The following is a 20,978-nucleotide window of genomic DNA, read 5'->3' as shown; positions in this document are numbered from 1 at the left end:
CCCCCCGCGCCACACTGCGCAGGCGCGGCTCTGAGGGGAAGGGCGGAAGCGCTCGCCGGCGTCTCGACGTCATTTCCGCCAGGGGGCGGTGGCGGAAGGAGGCGGAAGTGGTGGCGGCGCGCGCGGGGTGAGTGGGGAGCCGGGCGGGGGTCGGTGCCGCCGCGGCGGGGGGAGCCTGGGACGGGCTGCGCGGCGCTGGGCGAGCTTCTGGCCGCCTCCCGGTGCGCACCGGGAAGCCGGGCTTGTCTCCGGGCCGCTCCTCCGGCGGGCTCCGGCCCTGCCTCTCCGGAGGAAGCAGCCGGTTCCCGGAGCGTCCCCCCTGCCCGGGCGCCAGTCGCTCCGCCGGCGGGGCCGGGGCGGGAGAAAGCAGCGAGAAGGGTTCCGTGAAGGCGGGGGCTCCTCGCCGGGCCGGGGAGCAGCGCTGCTCGGGCGTGAAACACCTCAGCGCTTCACCCGGTACCGGACCCCGGGAGCGGAGGGCCCCGGAGATTGCCCAAAACCGTATCGAGAAGCCTGGGAAGGAATTTGATCTCTTCCTCAGAAGCCTGGGACGCTGCCGGGGTAGCTTGTTGCTCTAATCCGCCGTTTGATCTGAGCTTGTTTATCCCGTGGGGTTGGCAGGCTGCGTAGGAGCCCTGGGGAGACGCTTGCGCAGCGCTTGCGAGCGCGGGTCTGTATTCCAACCAAACAGAGATTCAAGAAGCGCCTCACCTCTGCAGAGCCTGTCACACAGCCTTCAACGCTCTTCCTGGAGAGGGTTCAAATTCATGTTTCTCTTTTCCTCAGCAGGCCACGCGCCCAGTCCGTAGGCATGAATTAGAGCGTTTCTTGCAGAAAGAAAAATCCTTCAACATGTTCAATTGTGATCCCGTTTCCACCCTTTTTTCCTTATTTTGGAAAGCATCAAACCTCTTACCTAACTGCTGCGAGTCAGAGGGGCAGCCTGCCCTGGCAGGGAGGGATGGCTCAGCGTGACTGGAGCCGGCCCTCCCCAGTGCTGCAGCAGAACTGGGCCCTGTTCGAGGGGCTGTCTGGGGAGGCTGGAAGCCGTGAGGCTCCGCAAGGCTGGGTGGGTGGAATGGCCTCTGAATGAGCTTTCCTCTGTGTGTAGGTGTGCGAGGAAAATAAAAGTTCCATTTCTGGGGGGAGAAGAGAGGTTTATCTTGGAGATAGCTGACAAGGACAACGGCGGCTGGAGGGAGGCTGTTGTTTTGTGCTGCCGTAAACCGCGCTGGGCTGTGCAGGAAGGACCCAGCGGGCGGCACGGAGTTTGTGGCCTGAGCGGTAAATGGAGATCTGCGGAACAAGGGCCAAGGGCTTGGCTTAAAAAAGAGGTACTTTCTTGTCATTTTAATAAACCTACATGTAAACGACCGCAGCCTCTTGGAAAGGATTTTCATGCACCAAGATCTCCCCAAAGTCCCTATTGTGTTAAATGTCTGGTGGGGAGATGTCGCCGTGCTTCTGATGCAAGCAGGGGAGCCCTGTGGGTGAGGTGGGGGTTCTCTGATATGAGAGCTTCAAACAACTTGCTAACTACCACTCGTGGGGTTGATTCAAGGGATCTTCAACAGTCAGTGAGGGCGAGTGGCTTGGATCCAGCGAAGCTTGTAAGTTCTGGGATGGTAAATGGCACGTGTTTCTGCTGCTCGATAGTTATTACTGGCGTAACCTATAATCAGTTCCACACAGCTTTGCAGCTTTAAAGCTGTTCTTCCTAGAGTTTTGCTCTTCCCATTGCTCTCTTGGAAGAAGTACTGGATCGTGTTTTGCTCTTCGCTAAACAGATCGAGTTTCTCTACTTGAACCCCTGACTGTAGTGAAAACTGCCCTGGAAAAGAGGACTTCTCTCCTGCGAATGCCACACGTATCACGTTCTAAGGTGGCGTGTGGTTGTGCTCTGGAGGAGCTTGCTGTGAACTCTGTGGCAAGTGCTGTGTCTGCACCAGAGGGTTAAGTGTCCTTTAAGAAGAACCTGATGTTTTGAAGAGACCTGTGTTGACAGAGGCAAAACAACAAGCGTGAGGGGAGGGGAAAGGGCAGCTGTAGCAGCAAAATGCATGTGTTTCTCCGAGCTGGGTGTCTGCATTGTCCTTGGTGTGGTCTGGGTTACAAATCGTGTCCTTACAAAGGCTGCAGGGACATAAGCAGGAGCAGAGGTACCCTGGCATCAGAAGGGGATCGTCTTGAGTCAGTTCTCTCCGCCAGCCTGTGGCTGCGACTTTATATTGAGAAAGAGTTATGAGCTGCAGATGACCCAGCAAAATTAAAAGCTTGTGTACAGTGTACAGTCTGAGTGTATTTGGAAAGGAAAATCTTGTTTGGGGGAAATCTTGAATGTTATTTCCTCTTGGCTGGACCCTGATATAAGTGGGACTGCAGAAAAGGGAAAAAGTGACCCAATAATGTCAACGTTGCAGCAGGTGACTGCCCGGTGAGTTTGCTGCAGTGCTGGGCTGTACATGGGATCAAAACTGAAGAGTCTGCTTGTGGAAGGCAGCCATGAAGGGAACACTACATCTTATCCAGAGCAAAACTTAGAAGCTGTTTTGTCATTATTAATTGCAGCTTGGGGCTTCAACAATTGAAGGAAACCTGTAAGGTGTTTAAAACAAACAGAAAAAGAATGAAACCAGCCAAATGCTCTGTTTGGGTTCCTAAAATGGCCAGTCGGAATCGGATTTCCTCATTCTGTGAAAGATACAAATGTGTTGAACATCAAATCTAAGTAACACTATATGGCTAGCAATTTTCCAGGAAGAGCTGATGTCTGGTGAGATTACAAATGCTGTGGTTTGGTATTTTATGGGTGGAAAATGAGTTAAACCTTCCATCGCACTGGTACTTAGATGGATTTTGTGACCGGTTTTCATACATCTGACTGTATGCAGTTCTCTGTGCTTGTCAGGCAGCTCTAGCTGACTGGTAGTGATAGTTTGTCTCTTGGATTTAGCTGTGGCTTGGTGCTAACCGCTTGCTGCAACAGGTTTCACTGGTTTGATTCAGATCAGATCTGTAAATCTGTGCTGTAGCTTCAGGAGAAGAGGAAAGTCAGTCCCCCCCGAAGGTGAGTAAAGCTGTGTTTGTCCCGAGCGCAGCGTTGTTACTGTGGGACTGGAAAGGGTATTCATTCCTCCTTGGCTTTGACTGGGGACTGCTCCTAGCTCGTCCCGTTGCTGGGGGTAAGTAGCCTTTGAAGCTCGGGGAGCGATGGAAGTGTGCACACCAGCAGGTGAAGTCAGTCGAGATGCAGATCCTCAAGCAGCGCTTCTTGGGCCGAGTCCAGTTCGGGTCTGTCGCATGCGATTTCTAATTCTTTCCTTTTCTGTGAAGTCTTTGTCCCATGTGCTCTCACGGTGAGGCCTCCTGTCCCCAGGCAGAGAGCCAGTGCTAGCCATGAGATCTAGTGCATGCAACGTGTGTAAATAATGCAGCAGCATGGGATCCTGTAGCTGTGTATTTCCTTGCAAGGTGCCTGGATGCATTAAACTTTCTGGTGAATTATTTTGTGTCCTCTACCAGCAGGAGACAAAATGCCGGCTGCTAGAGGACAGTAATAAAGTCATCTGAAATGCACACTATCATTTTCTGCTTGTCTTCAATTAAACTGATTACCAGACTTCTGTGTTGTTCAGAGGTCAGACCGTTTCACATGCTGCCAGCATGTACTTTGGCAACTGTGGGCAATGGGATTTCCTGCATTGTTTGAGCCTTTGCCATTGACCTTTGTGGCCGTTGTTCTGGCACTGCCTCTGCTCTGGCAGGGGTGCAAAGGGCATTATTCAAACCCTTTAAAAAAAAGGGAAAGAATTGCTTTAAAGGCATTGAGGGCTCTTTGTAATCAGTGGCTCGTAGGGTCATTGCTGCAAAAGAAGGGGAATTGCTGGGGCTGTCAGGATAATTACCACTTTTTTTATTGTTCTTATCCCAGTCTAGATGACAGTGGTGTGATTTAAAGTGAGTCATAAAAATATGCCTTCCATACAGCGTTAAGATGGTGCCCCTTTCAGACTAAGTGGAGAGAAGCCTGGTTTGGATTCTTCTTGGGAAGTCTCATAGGTGCTGGAAGCGCTCAGCTGTGCCCTGCAGGTTTCCTGGCCCCGTACTGGGGGGCTGCGGAGGGCTCCAGTGGGGTTGTGCTGGAGCCCTGTCGCAGCCTGTGCCGTGGGCCCTGGTTACCGCAGCGTTTGCGAAGATCCACCTCTCCCTGCTGCTGGAGGCCGGCACGCCAGCGGTACACGAGCCATCTGCCACATCGCGAGGGAGGTCGCGCAACCCGTTCCTGCCGCCGTCCCCCATCGCTGCGGCAGAGGTTGCTCCGCTCCGGTAAATCATTTGCTCAGCCTGTGCCTGGAGCCTTGTACCTTGAACCTGCTGAAGGTCTGGTGCTCAGCTGGCTCCAAGAACAGAGCAGTGCTCGGCTCGCCAGCGTGGAGGCCAGATCGAGGGGAAGGCTGAATGCATGACTCTTTCTTTTCTTCCCCTTTCCATCTGAGCCTTCCTAGCCGTGTCAGGCGCCTGCGGCTAGACTGGAAACATCCAGCCTCGTGAAGGTGTCTCTGCTGGTGTTGTCAGACTGATGTGAAGGGCAGATGAGGTCTTTGGAGTAAGATCTTTGGAATAAGATACAACTTCTACATTATTGATTTAATTGCATTTGCATGGCATTGTGCAGCTTGAATTAAATTGTCTGGAGCGAGGTCTTGTACTCGATGTGCTGTTGTAGAATAAATGCCAGAGTGCTTGGGTTGGAGTAAGTGCTTTGTAACTCCAGCCTTTTAAGTCCAGGAGGCACCGAGGTTAGCTCGGACTGACAGCAGCGTGCCAGGCTGTCCCGCTCAGCCCCTGCCTTGCCATAGGTCTGTCCCCACTGTGATTTGTACCCAGAAGAGAAGAGGCCTCTGCAGCTCTTCCCCGCGACGGGACAGGGACAACCCAGGGAGGTGAGACCCCCCGTCGAGCCGCAGCTGCCTGAAGAAGCCTGGCCTCCCAACGGTGACTCGCATCTTGTGTTTCTTTGAACCTGTAAATGAACTTGGGCATGGAACGTGAGATGTAACGAGCCCCGTTGTTGGAGTTGAAAGCCCAAGCTCTCTGCATTGTGTGCTGGTGCTGAGTTTAAGCTATTTTCTGCTGGGGAAGTAAAATGCTCCAGCAGACAACCTAGGCACATGACTGCTGGGGCACGGTCATGGAAAATTGGCTCAGTTGTCATGTTTATTTGCGCTGATATAACTCTTTATGACATTGTCATGCAGCTTTTTCCAAGACTGCTGGAATGTGTTATTCCTCATTTCTTCCCTTCCACTATTTTTTTAAAGAAGCACTATCAGAGAAACTGTATATAACATTGATTTTTATTGTTTTAGGTAATGAGTTATAGGCTTCTGTAACCAACTAGGGCCTTTTTTCCTCCCTTTTTATAACAAATTAGCATAGAACCTCTCTGTTATTGTAACTGTAGTTCAAAGTTATGATTTGTAGCTAGAGAAGCTAAAATAGCAGTTGGCTCTTCTTCCGTTCTGATGAAATCAAATTTGCCTGATTTTAGTCTCCACAAGTGCCTTCTTTTTCCTCCAAGGAGCTTTGGTTTGTTCCTATACAGAATATGCTGGTGTTTGTTTCTCTCTCTCCCTCCGGGGGAAGCTCAAGTGCTCATTACAGTAGGGAACATCCTTCTGTTGGGATATAAAGGTCACAAGTGTTTCCTTTCACCTCTCCGGCCAGGAGTCAGACTGGCATACGTGGGAGGCGGCAAGAAGCCTCTTAAGCTAAAGGAGCTTTTGTCGTGTTTTTTGTGAGTGAGACCTACAGACCAGTCAGTCCATTCTGTATAGGAGCTGTAGCTTTCTTTGTCTGGGTCTAGCAGAGTTGATTTGCTCCTCTGAAGAAACCGTGTTGTTCCTGCATCCTGTGGTCTCTCCCTGTTGCTCCATGCGGGAGACCTCCGGTACCAACGGCGCTTTGTATCCGGCTCTGTGACAATACACTGGTTTGCTCACCTCCCGTTAAATGTTTTCAGCTTGAATATCAGTAACAGAATATTTTTATGTTTTTTTTTGGAGATATTCCAAAATCTGTTTTAACTGCTCTTTCTGTTGTTGCAGGTGAAGGGGGAGAAGGGTGTGTGAATACCGATGAATGAGCTGCGATGGATAACAAAGACTCAGAAGCTGAGATCCACCCTCTGAAGACTGAGGACGTGAAAGCTCAAGAGAATCATGAAAACTCTGTGGAGAGAAGAATTGTCAGCAAGCAGTCATCGCGACTGTCTCGGCTGTCCCGGTGGCGCACTGCCGCCTTCTTCATCTCATTATTTCTGTGTTTGATAATTGTATTTGCTTTCTCGTTTATCATTCCTTGCCCAGAGAGGCCAGTTTCAGAAAGAACATGGTTCCGAAACTACGACAATGCAGGTGAGCTTGCTGTAACAGAGTAAATATTTACCAACGGTCATTTTCCTTTATGTGCCACGAATTTGAATTGTGGACCTCTACCTAAGCACAATCCGGAGCCGGGCCTGCAGGGAGGCTGCGCTTGGGAGCGAGAGCTGTGAATACCTGACCTGGATATGCAGTGGCCCATCATAATTGGAGTGGCCTTCCAGGAGGTGTTTACAGGATCTAATGGAGAAATTAGATGCTGCTCTGAAGCTCTAACAAGGTAGCAGGCTCTAACAAGGTAGCATTTCCTCATTTGGAAAAAAAAATAAATGGGGAAGGGTTTCTGGGACTAAATCTTTGCTAAGGTTTAGTCTGTAAAGTGTTCCCCTGAAGTTTGAGCTGAAGTTTGGGGACAATTAGGCGTTCTCTCTCTCTGTCAGTATGACTTTCTAACTTTTCCACGGCTAACAGGAAGGGGAGAGGAGGAATTGCATCTTGTTTCTTTTTATAAATTGCACAAATTTATAGTTGCTTTAGTTGGCTCTTTAGCCTGGGTACTGCTCCCTGGTGGCTCAGTATTCACTTCTGTGAAAGCTTTTCTTTAATCTTCTGTGCAGCGGGTGTGTGCTGGTTGTGCTATAAGCACAGAGACAGTGCTCACCAACGGGGACGGAGCTTTGTGTGTTAATGCAGAAATCCCAAGTTCTGCTATTCTGAGCTGAATAAGGCTGCTTTTAGCTGAGAGTGAGAAAGGTGGAATATCTGGGGCTGTGTTTCATGGGTTTGTTTGGGATTTTTTAATATATTTTGGGAATAGCAATCCCACACCAAGACCTGTGTTGTTCTTTGTTCAACGTAGTTCAAATTCTGGCTGCTTGGCTTTAAAAAAAGACAAATCCTCTGGGGGATAGCAAATTTTAAAAATCCTTTGGCACTAACTTCCAGTCCTTGGTACTCATGTAGATGTCTTTTTTTAATACAAAAGCCAATTTGTCCTGATGTTACGCTGTCGGAGATGGAGGCAGTGAGTAGGTCTCTAGGAATTTGTGTTTTGCTCCAGCTAACTCTGCTGTTGATTGCAGCGGTTCTCACCAGTGCCTGGCTTGTGATCTCTTTTACAGTGGCCTACCAGTTTCTCGCTATAGAAGATGTGAACGAAGACAAGGTGCAAGATGTCATGTTTGCTTTCAAAGCTAGCAATGGCAGCAGCAGCTTCAACAGATCCTGTCTGGATGAAGGTAGCTGAATCAGAAACAGAAAGCCTTGTAGTAAGGGCTGTCCTTTCTCTTTTAGTTCTAATTAGTGAGGCTGCTGTGGGTCTGGGAGAGAAAACCAGATTAGCTGGGTGGGGAGAGGAACTGGGCGAGTCCCAGCTCTCGGGTGGTGCGGAGCAGCAGAGGTAGGTGTGTAGGCAGCGCTCCCTCTGACATCTCTTCTCTTCAGGTCTGCCTTCTCCGTGTGCCTTCATTGCTGCTGTGTCTGGCACGAACGGCAGAGTGCTCTGGGAGAGGCCTGCTGCCGAGGAGATCGGGTGGATGGAGTGTGGCATCACGCAGCTGGGGGGGGCGGAGGCCCCGGGCTGCCTGGTCGTGGGGAAGCCGGTGTCTCTTACGGCAGTTGACCTGCGGACAGGTGAGTGGGGAGCAGAGTACTGCGGCCGTACAGCGGACGGGGCTACTCATTTTCCTCACACGGTGACCCTGAGACCTTGGAGGCTGGGGACATCAGCGTGACATGACTTGCTGGTACATGAACAATGGGTGCAGGGTATTCATTATCTTGAAAACCTTGCCAGAGCCATTCGCTGGGCCGTTGAGAAGCGCCTGTTCTCTCAGCCTCTCTGTTCCAAAAGCTGGACTCTGTTGTGGTGGCTTGTGCCAGCCACTGTGTTATAAGACCAATGTTTCGACAGCTTTTGAAATGGGAGAAGCTGTCTCTCGCTGTGAATGTTACTTTATAGTCTCAGGGGTTGGACACAAACCTGCACCTGCAATGTTTCCCAGTCATTTGTGTGTGAGTGCTAGGAGTGCCTGCAGTGGCAAGAAGAGTGGGAGTTTTAGGGATTTATGATTTTAAAGTCGTCAAGGAGAGCATTTAGGATAAGTACTCATCAGTCTGTTTCAGTAGTCCAGGATTTTGCCTGGTTCTTCTGGAAAGCCTTCTTAATTTCTGAACCTATAGATGGAGAAATTCATCATCATCTTGCCTAAATGCAGGGTGAGGTTAAAGAGTGCCTGTACTTTTCTAGGAACAGGGCAGTGATGATCTGTTCCACCTTGAACCTTTCTTGCTGATGAAGCCTGAAATACATCTCCATTTTGGGGGTCACTATATCAGAAGTTCTAAACAATGCACGTTTAGAAACATGCCTAGGGTCCTATCCTCTGTAGCTGATACTGAGCCCCTCACACCCTATCTTCCGAAAAATGGGATAGAGAAATAGCAAGAGGTATAGCTCTAAGGAATCTGAGGAAAATCTAGTGTAGCTTTTATTTTCCAGTGTAGATGGAAGTGTAGACACACATGGAGCTGGAAAGCTTCTGTACTAGTTGAGGTATCTTAACACCATTTCCTTCATCAGGTAGGCTTTAGCACAGGTTATTTATAAACTATTAACGAAGTAGTTGCTTTCAGGTCAAAGTGTGAAAAGGTGGCTGCTGAGCCAAAGGCAGGTAACTAAAGACAGTCGTAAAGAAATAGCACAAGCAAGGCACCAGGCTAAGCCACAGGACACAGCAACAATACAGTGAAAAAAACATTCCATAGATAAATGAAAAGCAAGAGATGAAAAATTACTTCAGCTTGAAAAGTGAATAGCCCAGAATTTGACAAATTTGATACCTTTTTGCTATTAAGTAGGTTAAAAGGAGTTTCTTGGCATAGCTGACTTTTACTGGGGGTTAGGAGGGCAGATCAGAATAAAATGTATTCAAATAGGCTAAATGTATTTAAAGTGGCAAAGTCTGACTTACATCACATTGTGCTAAAAACAGTAGCCAGAACAATCTTTAGCTGTTAATGATTCATTGTCACGGAGGACTGGTGAGATTCCAGGGCTCTCAGGCTGTCTAGCCTCTGCCTGTAGGACGACTGAAGGAGAGGTAGGCAGATTATCGTCTGAAAGTGTCTGATGTGGTTTTGATCTTTAAATGCTGATAAAGTTAGTGCTCTGAGTTAAGTCTTGCTTTCTTCATTGCCAGAAGTGACCTGAGCAAACAAGAAGGAAAGTGTGGGATTGCATGCTTCTGTTTGTGTGGGATAGCTAACATTCCTGCATGTTTATTTTACAAGCAAACTGGGACACAGGAGTTTGAGATTAGCTGTTCCAGGGCAAAGCAAAAGGCTGTGTAGCTGCATATTCCATCTCTGCCAGGGCCAGAGGCAGAGTCTTGAGGAGGAGGACAGTAGTGTTCTGTTACATCTTCTCTTCTTCACCTTATCTTCCAACAGCCTGCATTGTAAACCCTGTGTGTACTTCTGGTCACTTAAGGGATATGACAGGAAGGGGACCACAATGATCAGATGTATGAAATTGCTTCTGTGTGAGAAACCAGTAAATAAACCAGAACTCCAACCTGGAGAATGTCTGAGAGGGAGAAAAGTTTCTGTGTCCTCTGCAGCTGCTTGAAGTGAGAGCTGAACTCAGTCATCCAAGTCCCAATTTTATTATTCCTTCCAGACCAAGAAAAAAAAAAAAAAAAACAAAACCAAACCACCACCCTTTCACCCTGGTTAGATTTGCTGTCTAAGCACTTGTCTAATTTCCATCTTGACTTCTGTGGTCATGCTTCTGCTGTGACCTCGGGCTCTGAGGAGGTGCTCCAAATGTCAGGCAGGATAGTCCCATCTCCGGTTGATGGGGCAGGATGGGACTGGTTTCACAGTTGTGCTCTTTAGGGGTTGTGCTAGAGCATTAAAGCTTCTCAAGTCTTTTATGTTGAATCCATCTCACTGTTACTTGTTTCTGTTAAGTCAGACTGCTCTTTTAAGAGAGTAAGATGCTTTTTCCAAAACTATATCCACTGTCTGACCATCAAAGAATAGACCCTTACGCCTTGAAATGTGAATTTCATCAGCCTGATCTTACTGTTGTAGCTTTGGACTGTGCTGAAGCCAGGATACAGTTATTTAAAACTTAAGTTCTCTCCTTCCTTTGCCTGCTTGTTTTCTTCCGGGGGTAAAATTCCTTGCCTTCCCATGATTTCCTAGGGCCATTCCTCTGCTTCGCATCTGTTGTCATAGTAACAAATCCAAGTATTTTTTTCAGTGTTTCAGTAAAAACTTTGGAGGAATACTACTGGAAATACAGCCTGCCTTAAATTATTGCAGGCAGCATCAGGCAGTAATTCCTTGGCCTTTACTACAACTGCCTTCCTGACAAAGAACAGATGATTACTTTGCATTCCTGAAATTATAATTGCGCTGTGTGATACTGTTTAAAGGGGAGGGTAGGCATTTCCCCTCTGAGCACCTAGTTAGTCACTTAAGTCTTCCTTAAAAAGGAAAATCCCCACAGGTTTCCCCACCTCACCAAATTTCACTGCAAATTCCATCGGGCAGTGACTGGAAAGTAGCAGGCAGCCCTGGGCTGAGTCTCTGGAGTAAAGTCACACAACTGGCCTGGAGCTGTTGAAAAGAAACTCCCCACATACACAAACACCTTTTTTAAAAAAAAAAAACCAAAGCTCTGCTGCCTCTGTTTACAAACAAGTTTGAACGTGCTGTGCATGTTCTTTGAACAAGGGAAAGGTGGGATGCGAACTGAGTTGTGGCTGGTCGCATCAGTGTGGAACATTTGCAGGAGGCAAGTTGCAGCAGATGTTTTGTCGAGAGTAGCTGCAAGGCTGTGATCAGAATTTAGCTGCTTTATGGTCTTAAAATGTCTCTGCAGATTTCAGTACACAGCGGCAAGATTTTAGATCACAAAAAAAGGATTCTCCATGCCATGAAGATGCTGGGAAGCTTGTTAACCTACAAGACATGTGAAAAGCACGCTGTCCTTTGTGTCCTGCAGATTGATTTTCACCTAGGATGTGTGGGTGCATTTGTGCAGGAATCTAGAGTTACTTTCCAATATAAGATGAAATTGTGGATACTGGGAGTGATGAGCGTAAATGCTGTGGTGCTGATGGGCTGTAAATGGCTGGCTGCTGCAGAGTACTTGGAGGACCAGCAGGGTTAAAAGCCTTTCAGCCTAAAGTGCCGTTTAGTGAATATTTCCCAATAACCCTGTCTTCTAGGGGAGGTTCGGTGGAGAGAGTCCAGTGACTTTGGAGCGAATTATACTGTGCTGACTCCGGTGTCAGTGATTCCAGATGTGGATAGTGATGGAGTTCAGGACCTGATAATCTTTATTGCTACAGGAGATAAGGTATGTCACTCTGAAGCTGTGATAAACCCAGTGGCCAGACCACAGGGAATGGCAGGAATGCTATTTATTTCTATCTTGTAGTCTAAGAGGAAGTGTCCAGAGGCCTCTGATACCTGTGGGTTTGGGGTAGGTTCTTTCCCACCTGGCAGAGGTGTACTCCCAAATCAGTGCAAGTGTTTGACGGTCTAAAAAACAATAGAAAGAAGCTGCCCAGGAATCCCTCCCCCTTTTCAGTCTGCACTCCTCACTGCCTGTTCCTGGGCTCTGTGTGTGGAGTGAGCTTAGGTGAGATGAGCTTGCAGTTTCCCGGGACTCTACTCAGAGAAGTGGAAGTGAACAAACCCTGACAGGTTTGGCTCTTAGATCAAAGCACAGCTGACAGCCAGCACTTTTGTACCACCACTGCCCTTTTCTGAGCTTTCCTGTGGCTGCTTGTGGTCTGCTTAGCACGGCTCTCTTCCTAGTGTCACTGCGCTGGTTAATCCTGACGTGGGTTCATTTACTGAAATAGCTGCTAGTTGTGTTTTCTCTGTTCCAATATTGCCTTTCTCATTTCTTAGAGGGAGAAAGTCATGTAGCTAAAATTGTTCTTATACTAAAACATCTGCATCCACGATTGAGTGGTACAGCAGCATCTGCATGCGCAATCTGTCCTGCTTAAAGCATACAAAAGTTACTGTTCCCTGCAAATCTGATGGGAGGAGAGGAAGCCCCGTGTTCTCATACCAGAGCACTCCATAAGCAAATAGGGTTTTGCTGTCCGAGGCATTGTTGTTGCCAGAGTCATCAGCAATTCCATCCTCTCAGACTCCTACGTTTCTCTTCTGTTTTCTTTCGTCCCTGCTTTTGTTATCCCAGATATCTCAGGACTTTTTTTTTTTTTTTTTTCTTAAGTCTTATGCAGCCAGGGAATTTGAATGTAGTCTCTGTTCTGCAAGACTGCCTTTTGATTTGTTTTCCATTTAACCTCTCTAGCTATATTGGTATGAAATCCCTCCCTCCCTCCGGATTTGGCAAGCACTCTGTCAACTTAAGTAAAAGTATGTTCTTTTTTGAGAAGTCATGCAAAATGTAGGGAGCTTGAGTGGAGCTCTGCAGCTTGGAAAAAGGCGGTCTTGTTGGAAGGGAGATTCAGAACTTTAGCAAATTAGCTTTGTTGCTAACAAGGGCTGAAGTTGAATGTTACATTATACTGCTGTTTTCTGAAATGGCAGAGCTTTGAGCAGTCTGTGGGGAAGGGTCTGTGTGCAGGGGGTTTAGATGACAGCTTTTTCTGAGAGTCTTATTGACCCCTACCTGCTGCAATCTTTAGCACAAGTACACCTGTGAAAATAAGGTGTTTTTAGGGATACATCGCCTGTAGCAGCACACAGGGGGTATTAAGCAGTGTGGTGAGTAAGGTGGTGTGTATTCTCAGTCGCTGTATAAATACCTTTGGCTGTTGCTGTCCCAAGGCAGCTGCTGAACCAGCGCTTGCGAGTAAAGGTGAAGCTGATCTGCAAGAGCTGGTATGTGTCTCCTCCCAGTGCGGGAGGCTGGGAACAGCTGGTGGATATGTTGCTCTCCCTCTCCAGCTGTGTTCTCCATTCCCCCTGGCAAACTTTATCCCTTGTTCACCTGCCAGACTCCAGTTTCAATTCAAGAGCAGCAGATTTCCTTCTCTTTCCCAGTCCCTCCCTCTTAAAGAAGAGGGAAGTGTTCCTGCCTGACTCAGCATCTCTGATGGATGCTGTTTCTCTGGGTCTGATGTTCCTCTTTTCCCTAGTGTGCATTGCTCTCCCCAGACCATGACTGTTGCCCAGACGTTTGAACCTGATCCTCATTTTAGCCTTTATTCTCCTGGGTGAGACGTTTTCAGTGGATTCTGTTACACTGCACAAAGAATATAAAGAAACCTGTCAGCTTTTTTATCTGCTTGGACTCATGTCAGCCTTAGGAGGAGTAGATTAGGGCACTTAAAATATTTAGCAGAGCTACTGTGTGAAGCCAAGCTTTTCTGGTGTCCATATGCTGCTTTGTTTCTGCCTTTGGGTCCTCTCCATCATTTTCACTGCTCAGTAGGCTTAAATAGATCTTCGCTGTCCTTAGCAGAGCTGGGGCATGCTGTTCAGCAGTCCCAGCCTGCAGGGGAGGTGGTTGGCAGAGGTAGGAAAATCTTGGGGCGAGTGGCTGTGCTGGAAGTGGTTTTCAAACTTGCAAAAAAGTATTTACAACAGAGGGATCATCTAACTTGTGCCCACACCTCCAAAACCAGGGAGAGACTTTTCATCCAAGCTTATGCTGTTCCCAATCAGCTGCTGTTCAGTATCAGCTGCTCAGAAGCTTTGGAAAACACTTCAGTCAGAGCAGTAACAGTGCAATGCAGCTTTAACCTTTTTGGTTGGTTTGGTTTTTTTTTTTTAAATTTCTTCCTTGCGTAGATTAAGACCTTCATCCACTCAGGAAAAAATGGTGAACAGATTGGCTCTGCTGGAAGCTTGAACGTGGATGGGAAAGCTCGCTACATCAGGCTGAACCTGGACTCCTCCTCCTACTTCCTTTTTTATACAGGTAGAGCTCTGTTTGTGAATTCAGTCTGAAAGAGTGATTATAACTGTGAAATCAGGGTTACTAAACAGTTGTCTGGAAGACCACTTTGCATACTTAAAAGCTGTGTGGTGCTTTCACCTAGTGAAAGAACTATTCAAGGCCAAGAGAAAGGGGGAAGCTTCTGTTTAAACTAAGGTTTGTTACGTACTGTAGTAATTTTATTTGAAAAATGTTGAGAATGTAAGGTTTAAGCAGTCATTTATAGCAAATGATTGGTGTCAAACACTTAGATTACGAACAGATAAGATGTTAAAAGCATTCAAAAGAAGGCTTGAGTCTCAAAATACCACTACCACTCTATGATGCAAGCCCTAAAAGTATAGTTGATCTGCCAGATCTGGAAAATTGTAGAGTTCAGAGCAAGGGCAGGGTAACTTATCTCCCTCGTTATTGCTTTTTTTTTTTTTTGCACAGAAAACTCTCTCTATGCATATTCCCTGAAAGATCTCTACAGCGCAGCCACTGGGATGGAAATTAAGCTTCCCAGCCTTGAGCAAGATCCTCAGTGGGAGAAGAACATTGACCCCACCACACACCGCTTATCCCTTCTCAGGTGTGAGATTGTCTTGGTTGCTGGTGGAGTGGAGGGTACCGGCGTTCCTGACAGGATGGCCTGTTGTGGCTTTGTTCTTTCCTGGCTATGTGGCTTTTGGGCTAGGAGCACATCCAAAGCTCGGGGAGAGGGCTGGTGTTGACGGAGCCTGGTCAGGGCTTCACAGGAAAGGAGGGAAAGCAGACTGGGGTTTCCTATTTGCATTTACCCTGCAGGAAAAGAACCAAACCCCCATAATAAAACCATCCACAGTCTAGAAAGCATAATCATTTCTCTGTCTTTGTTCAGCTCCGGAGACATTCGTTACCTGGCAAAAATTCCTGGGCGATCACGGGAGAACATCTTAGTTGTAAACTCGGAGATGGCTACGCTGATCAATGTGCAAAATCTTCAGACTTTGTGGACCCTCAACGTGTCCCGTGTTGTGAGGTAGTGTTATCGATATGGCTTGGGTGTGGCATTTCCAGGATCCCAGCAACAGCAGTGTCCTGGCAGGTGCCTTTTTCTTTTTTTTTTTTTTTTTTAATTTGAAACACAAGAGCCTGCTCTGTGGTCGTACCTGGATCATGCTGCTTGTGTCACGTGTCCTCTGCTAGCAAACGTCAGGTGCTGCTTCAGAATAAAGGAGCCCAAAGCTTTGTTTCTTCATTCCGTGCCTGCTGTGATATGGCTGTCTTAGGACTGGGCTCAGAGGTGGGAGGGATACCAGGCTAACCTAACGTGGTAGCAGTTGAGTCTCTTACCAGGGGAGTTGTGGGAGGATAGAGGCTGCTCTGAAAGAACAAGGTGTGCCCGGGCCATCAGGATGTGTTATGATCTGTCCCTTCTCTTTCTCTCCCTTAGGGAACCGCTGCTTGGTTACTACAAACCCGATGTTCTTGGTATTGTCCTTGAGAGTGAAATTGGACCCAACATGAAGAAGGTTTGAAATCTCTTCCTTTTAACTTCCCTTTTCTCTGCATGTCACAGCTCAGGCAGGCATTGAGTCGAGGACAGCTGGTGGGATGTGTTCCCTCTGGCTGATTTTAGGAAGCTTTAGGCTGGGAAAGGATCTCTTTCAACAGGTTATTGAAGCCAGCTCAGGCACTTTAATTCTCTTCTCAGCAAGAGACTTCAGTGACGGAGCTTTGAACCCCCATGAAGTAGCTGCAAAACTTGTGACTTTATTCTAACGTGGCCCACCCCAGGTCTCACAACTCTGTGATGCTCAGTTTCAAGTATTTCCTCATCTTCCCATGTGTCAGATACTTGTTCCCGTAGACAGTGGGGTAGAGACAGGTGACTTGACTTCTCTCTGATGGCTTGCTAGAGCTCTTTGGTATGAGTTCTTTTTCTTTCTTCCCTGCTAGGTTATGATTGTTGAGAGTGGATCTGGAGCAGTCCAGTGGGACCTGAAGCTGAACTCGAGAGCAGAGAGCCCTGGGCCAGCCATACTTTCTACTGCTGATCACCGGTCCGCCTTCCTCATCTGGGGAGAATACCAGGTGCCAGGAAATGAAACGGTGAGTAGTGTTGCTGTGAATGGTTAGTGTTCTCCAGACTTTGGGCCGGAATTGGGTGGAGCTACCCCCTTTTCCCAGTGTTCACCTTCCCATCTGTCTGTGCCACTGACACTGCAGCCTCCTGCACTGGGCGTGGGGTCTCTGGCCAGTCTGGTCTTCTAGAAACAAGCAGACCTCTGCGTCTGGTCTGGTCTCTACTGGGTCCTCACAGTGTCCCTAGCAGCGTCCCTGCTAGCAGCTCCTGGTGGCATCAGCGGCTTTTGTCATCCTCATCCTGGCTGCATAGGGAAAAAGGACTTAGTGGTTCTGTGAGCAAAGTCACCCTGCCTAGGTGAGGTGAGAGGCTGCTGGCTTGGTACCTCTGAAGTTGCTGCTGTTTGGCCAGGTGCCTCTCAGGGCAGTGCTGCACACAGCAGTCTCCCATGGCCGTGTGAGTATCCTCTCTCTGCGCCAAGGCTGTCTCTGGCAGCCTCGGTGCACAGCTCAGCTGCCTAACAGAGCCCTCTGGGGCAGTGGCTGGCAGCGTTAGTGACAGGTTGTGTCTTGGAGGATGCCCGAGCACCAGCTGAGCTTCCTGTGCTTTCCTCGCTAACTCTACCAGCCCTAAAGCAAAAATCTGTCTCCTGCCTGCAGCAGGCAGGCCTGCCATTTGCAGGAAGCTTGGGGTGGGGAGGAGAGCACCGAGCAGTAAGCAAAATCCCAGCACTAGTACTAGTGGCATCAGACATAGGCAGACATGGACAAGTATCTGACTGGATGTATTCTATCAGGCATGAGTAATAGCTGAGCCTGGTGCTGGCATTGTCTCTGGGATAACGTGTGGGTCCACGTCCTGATAGTGTCCTGTTGGTTGCAGAGATCCAGAGCTCCTCTCCAGAAGCTGTATCTTTTCCATCCTTCTTACACTAATGTCCTGTTGGAGCTCCGCAATAACACAGACCAAATAATTGCATTCAATGGTAAGTCCTCTCCTTCCAGGCCTCCAGCGAGGAGGGGCAGGAGGGCACTGGCCTTCTGGTACCTCCCGCACTCCGTGGGCGCGTGGTGTTGGGTCTGGTGGCCCGTTCGAACGCGGAGACCTTAGGCTGGGCTTTTCCCCCTGCTCTGCGTTCCAGCCACGCTGTTTGAGCGGAGCCGCCACGCCTGCTACCTGCTGCTGAGGGGCCCTCAGCCCAGCGAGGAGCCAGGGCCGGTGTCTCTGATGAAGCGCAAGCTGAAGGAGGACGTCTCCGAGAGCAGGGTGATCTGGCTGAGCCAGGTGGCTGTGGACAGCGAGCAGTACGTCCGGGATCGCCTCTACAGGATGCGATTCCACAGCCGAGTGTGAGTTTGCTGAGGGAGGGGGAGAGGCTGCCCCGGGCCAGGCGTCTCCGAGCTGCCTCTCCTCTGCCGCCGTGCTCTTAGCAAACCCAGCTCACGGCTTCAAATGGGAAGCTGCCTTTCTCGATCTGCAAACCAAAGCGTGGCTGGCGGGGAAGCACCCCCAGTGCCCGGGGACGCCCCGGCCGTGGGGGCAGCTGCCAGTGCATCTGCCCTCAGAGCTGATGGGACTTCAGTGCTTGGCCACCGCTGAAGTGTCGTCAACTCGGGGGGGGAAAGGGCTTTCCCCTTGATCCTTCTGTGTCCTCGGCACTGTGCTGACTCAGCCTGTGTCTGGAGGAAAACACACGCTTGCTGGGGATGCTGGAGCTGATTATTTCTTGGGTGCTTGCGTGAGAAGTGGAGCTTCCATGTGTGGTGTTAGATTTCCTTTCTGAGTCAGCTCTCCTGGTGGTGGGAGAGTTGCTTGGCTCCCGGTTAATTTGCAATCGCCCTCTCCTGGATTCAGGCCCCTGCTTCAGTAGTTGTGGGGTGTGTGTAGTGGTAGACCCCGGCCGTGGCTGGTGATGTGGCTGGGTGTCACCCGGGCCAGCAAAACGCGGGTTAAACTGTCGTTCTACTTAGAAAATAGCCTTTTCTCTTAAGAACAGCCCCATGTGCCCCACGCTGCGGTCACAAGCCTCCCTGTGTCTGTCTCTGCTGCTTCTTTTCCAGCCAGGCTGTGCGGCGTTGGTGACATCGAAAGGGAGCTGGTCTCCCACATGATTTATGCATCAATGTTCCTCCCTGTCCCCAATCTGATTACAGGTGATACGGAAGCCACCCTGAGCCCAGGCCAACTGGTCCCTGCTGGTACAGACACCACCTCTCCTGCTGGTTTGGAGGTACCAGAGGATCTAGGACATCTTTTCAGAGTAGAATTGCACTTTAACCTTTCCTGGGAGCTGGGCTTGCTGCTCCGGGGAGCCCTGTACCCGAGTGGCAATGCCAGCTGCCCTGCAAATACTCCTCATTCAGCCTTGCAGCTGCTGAGGAGCCTTCTCCAAGCACTGTCCCCTCTGCCAGGAGGTGGGCAGGCTGTAAGACAGGCATGAGCTGCGCGGGGAAACAACGCGAGCTCTCTTTGCAGCACGGCTCCAGAGAGCTGTGTGCTGCCTCCCTGCCCTTGGAATTGAAGTGATGCTGGGTGAGGATCTTCGGGTGCTGCCCTCTCTGCCCAGCCTGGTAGCCCGAGGGAATGGGAGAGGTTCTTGTGTGAAGATGTCTCCCCTGGAGACTTCTGTAGCGTGGTGTGCTTGCTGTGTGCCCCGTTCCCTGCTGGTCACTGCTGCGGACTGTAGAAATTAGGTGCAAAGCCTGGAAAATGGTTTGAATCAGCTGCTTAGTCCTGAAAGTTGCAGTCCCCACGCCAGCCGCACCGAGACACCAGCCCTGTCCGTACGCTGCTAGGCATCCACCTGACTGGTGAGAGGAAGGTGGACAGAAAACACACACCCTAAAAATAACCTCTCTCAAGTTTTGCAGTGCTGGAGGGGGTTTGACCAGTGCCTCCCTCCCTTGCCTAGTCTCAGATCAGGGGCTGTGTAAAAATAGGGTGGGATGAGAGACTTATGCTGAGCTGTGCAGGGTTGGGCTTTGGTTATTCTCTTGTGGCAACTGTTGAGCTTTAACCTGCTTCAGGGCAGCTGCTGGCTCGGGCAGCTGGTGTCACCCAGGCTCGTGCCCACAGCTTCAGCTCTCCTGGTCTTGCAGCAAAATGAGCTGCAGCATCAGCGGCCTGCCTGGATGCTTACCTCCTGCTGGCCCAGTAGCTGCCTAAAGGGTGCCCTGGCACCCTCTGCCCCGTGACCTGTAGCTCGGGCGGTCAAGGGAGCGGTGTAGGATGAGTGCTGCTGGCAGAGCCCAGCCCTGGGGCATCCGGGCTGCGCAAGAAGCTGGGGCTGCTCCTGGGAGAGCACGCCACAACCCCCCCCAAAACACCCTGGACTCAAAATGGTGGGGTTCCCTCTCTGTTCCTCTCTTTCCAAGCAGTTTTCTGAGGGAATCTGGCGGTGCAGGGAGGCTCCCCTGCTGTATCCCCTAGCTTAAGTCACCTCTTTGCTCAGTGAGATAAAAGACCCGAAGGCTAGCAGCTCCCCCCCAGCCCCCGTGCCAGCGTTGCGGCGTCGCAGGGATCGCGGGTTGCGAGGGCTGGGCTCAGCCTGTCCCTCCTCCGGCTGGGGCAGAGCCGGCAGCGTGGCGGCAGGAGCCGGGCAGTGGGAGCCCCACTGACCCGGGCGTTGGGTGCAGATTGTATCCCACTGAAATCCCCCTGGCAGGGAGCAAGGTGCCCGGGCTGTATTCTCACCGCAGTCCCACCGTCTCGGAGCTCTCCCTCCTCCGATCCCTACCCAGACCTGACCTTTCCCATAGGCGCAGTGAATGTTCCTTCAGGAGAGCTGGATTTTTGGCTTTAGGGGGCTTTTCGGGCTTTAAGTTGTCCATTAATGTTTCCAGATACTTTGGAAATGCAGGTTTCCCTGTGGCAGCTCAATTAAATGCATCAGTGCCAAACCAGCACCTTCTTAACAAAACAAGTCCTTTTTCCAGCTTATTTTCCTGTGTAGCTGTTTTTTGTCTTGGTTTGTTGTTTTTTTTTTTTTTTTTTCCAGTATTTAATGAATGACTTTGTGCCTTGATTCAATAACTCAGATGGGTGATGATGGCATATATCACTGTGTTATGTATTAGTGTGTTTTTTAACACTAAGACTGTTTGGTTTGGTTCTTTAACTTATTGCAAATTGTGCCCTACAGGACTTGGTCTAACCGAAATGGTTTCAATAAATCCTCTTTTGCATTGTTTGTAAATGGTGCCCTGCTTTTGTTGCCGCAGCTGAGGTTACGCAAGACTTCTTTGGCAGCCTTTTGTGTGACTTCCCAAAGGCAGAAACCCCCCTTTTTGGGAGGGATCCGGGTGTCCTAGCGATGCTTTGACGTGGCTCTGCCTGCTGCCCTGCCCCGGCAGGTGCTGGACCGGGCGGAGGGAGCGGCGTGGGGAGGGGGGGGAGCCTGAGTTAGATAACCAAGCTGGGCCAGCCCATCCCTGCCCCCGGCCTGGGGCTCCATGACCTGGTTTTACACCCCAGATTCCTGCTGCAGTCCATCAGCACGAAAATCCCACGCCGGCGCTTGGATTTGGATCAAGCCGGAGGGAGCTGCGTGGCAGGCGCTGTCTCCTGGAGCGTGGAACCATCTGTCACTGCCCGGTGACTGCCAGCA

The 20,978-nt window shown here is 49.7% G+C and overlaps 1 protein-coding gene across 3 annotated transcripts; it reads left to right on the top strand.

Moving 5' to 3' along the window:
* The first annotated feature begins 36 nt into the window (after window positions 1–36).
* On the top strand, window positions 37–20,567 carry FAM234A (family with sequence similarity 234 member A). 3 transcript variants are annotated; one of them, XM_042798279.1, is made up of 13 exons: window positions 37–127; window positions 6,108–6,416; window positions 7,505–7,621; window positions 7,827–8,015; window positions 11,624–11,754; window positions 14,175–14,304; window positions 14,758–14,896; window positions 15,185–15,325; window positions 15,740–15,818; window positions 16,246–16,398; window positions 17,255–17,357; window positions 17,514–17,721; window positions 18,526–20,567. In XM_042798279.1, the coding sequence occupies exons 2-13, from the start codon at window positions 6,152–6,154 to the stop codon at window positions 18,527–18,529; spliced, it is 1,659 nt and encodes a 552-aa protein (XP_042654213.1). In that variant the 5' UTR covers window positions 37–127; window positions 6,108–6,151; the 3' UTR covers window positions 18,530–20,567. The 3 variants fall into 3 exon arrangements, with proteins under 3 accessions (XP_042654213.1, XP_042654215.1, XP_032854196.1); XM_042798281.1 differs by lacking the exon at window positions 37–127 and adding an exon at window positions 155–561 and having other exon boundaries at window positions 17,514–20,567; XM_032998305.2 differs by lacking the exon at window positions 37–127 and adding an exon at window positions 576–1,334 and having other exon boundaries at window positions 17,514–20,567.
* The last annotated feature ends 411 nt before the right edge of the window (window positions 20,568–20,978 follow it).

The sequence above is a fragment of the Tyto alba genome, unplaced genomic scaffold (genome assembly GCF_018691265.1).
Source record: "Tyto alba isolate M040663 unplaced genomic scaffold, T.alba_DEE_v4.0 Super-Scaffold_28, whole genome shotgun sequence".
Lineage (NCBI taxonomy): Eukaryota > Metazoa > Chordata > Aves > Strigiformes > Tytonidae > Tyto > Tyto alba.
The sequence above is the reverse complement of the archived record's forward strand: the minus strand, read 5'-3'. Positions and strand labels throughout refer to the sequence as shown.

What these genes read in the sequence shown, in the direction of transcription:
- FAM234A (XM_042798279.1), top strand. Translation starts at nt 6,152, where the DNA reads ATGGATAACAAAGACTCAGAAGCTGAGATCCACCCTCTGAAGACTGAG. An exon ending in CTACTTCCTTTTTTATACAG is followed by an intron (nt 14,305 to 14,757) that starts GTAGAGCTCTGT and finishes TTTTTTGCACAG; the next exon opens with AAAACTCTCTCTATGCATAT. An exon ending in CACCGCTTATCCCTTCTCAG is followed by an intron (nt 14,897 to 15,184) that starts GTGTGAGATTGT and finishes GTCTTTGTTCAG; the next exon opens with CTCCGGAGACATTCGTTACC.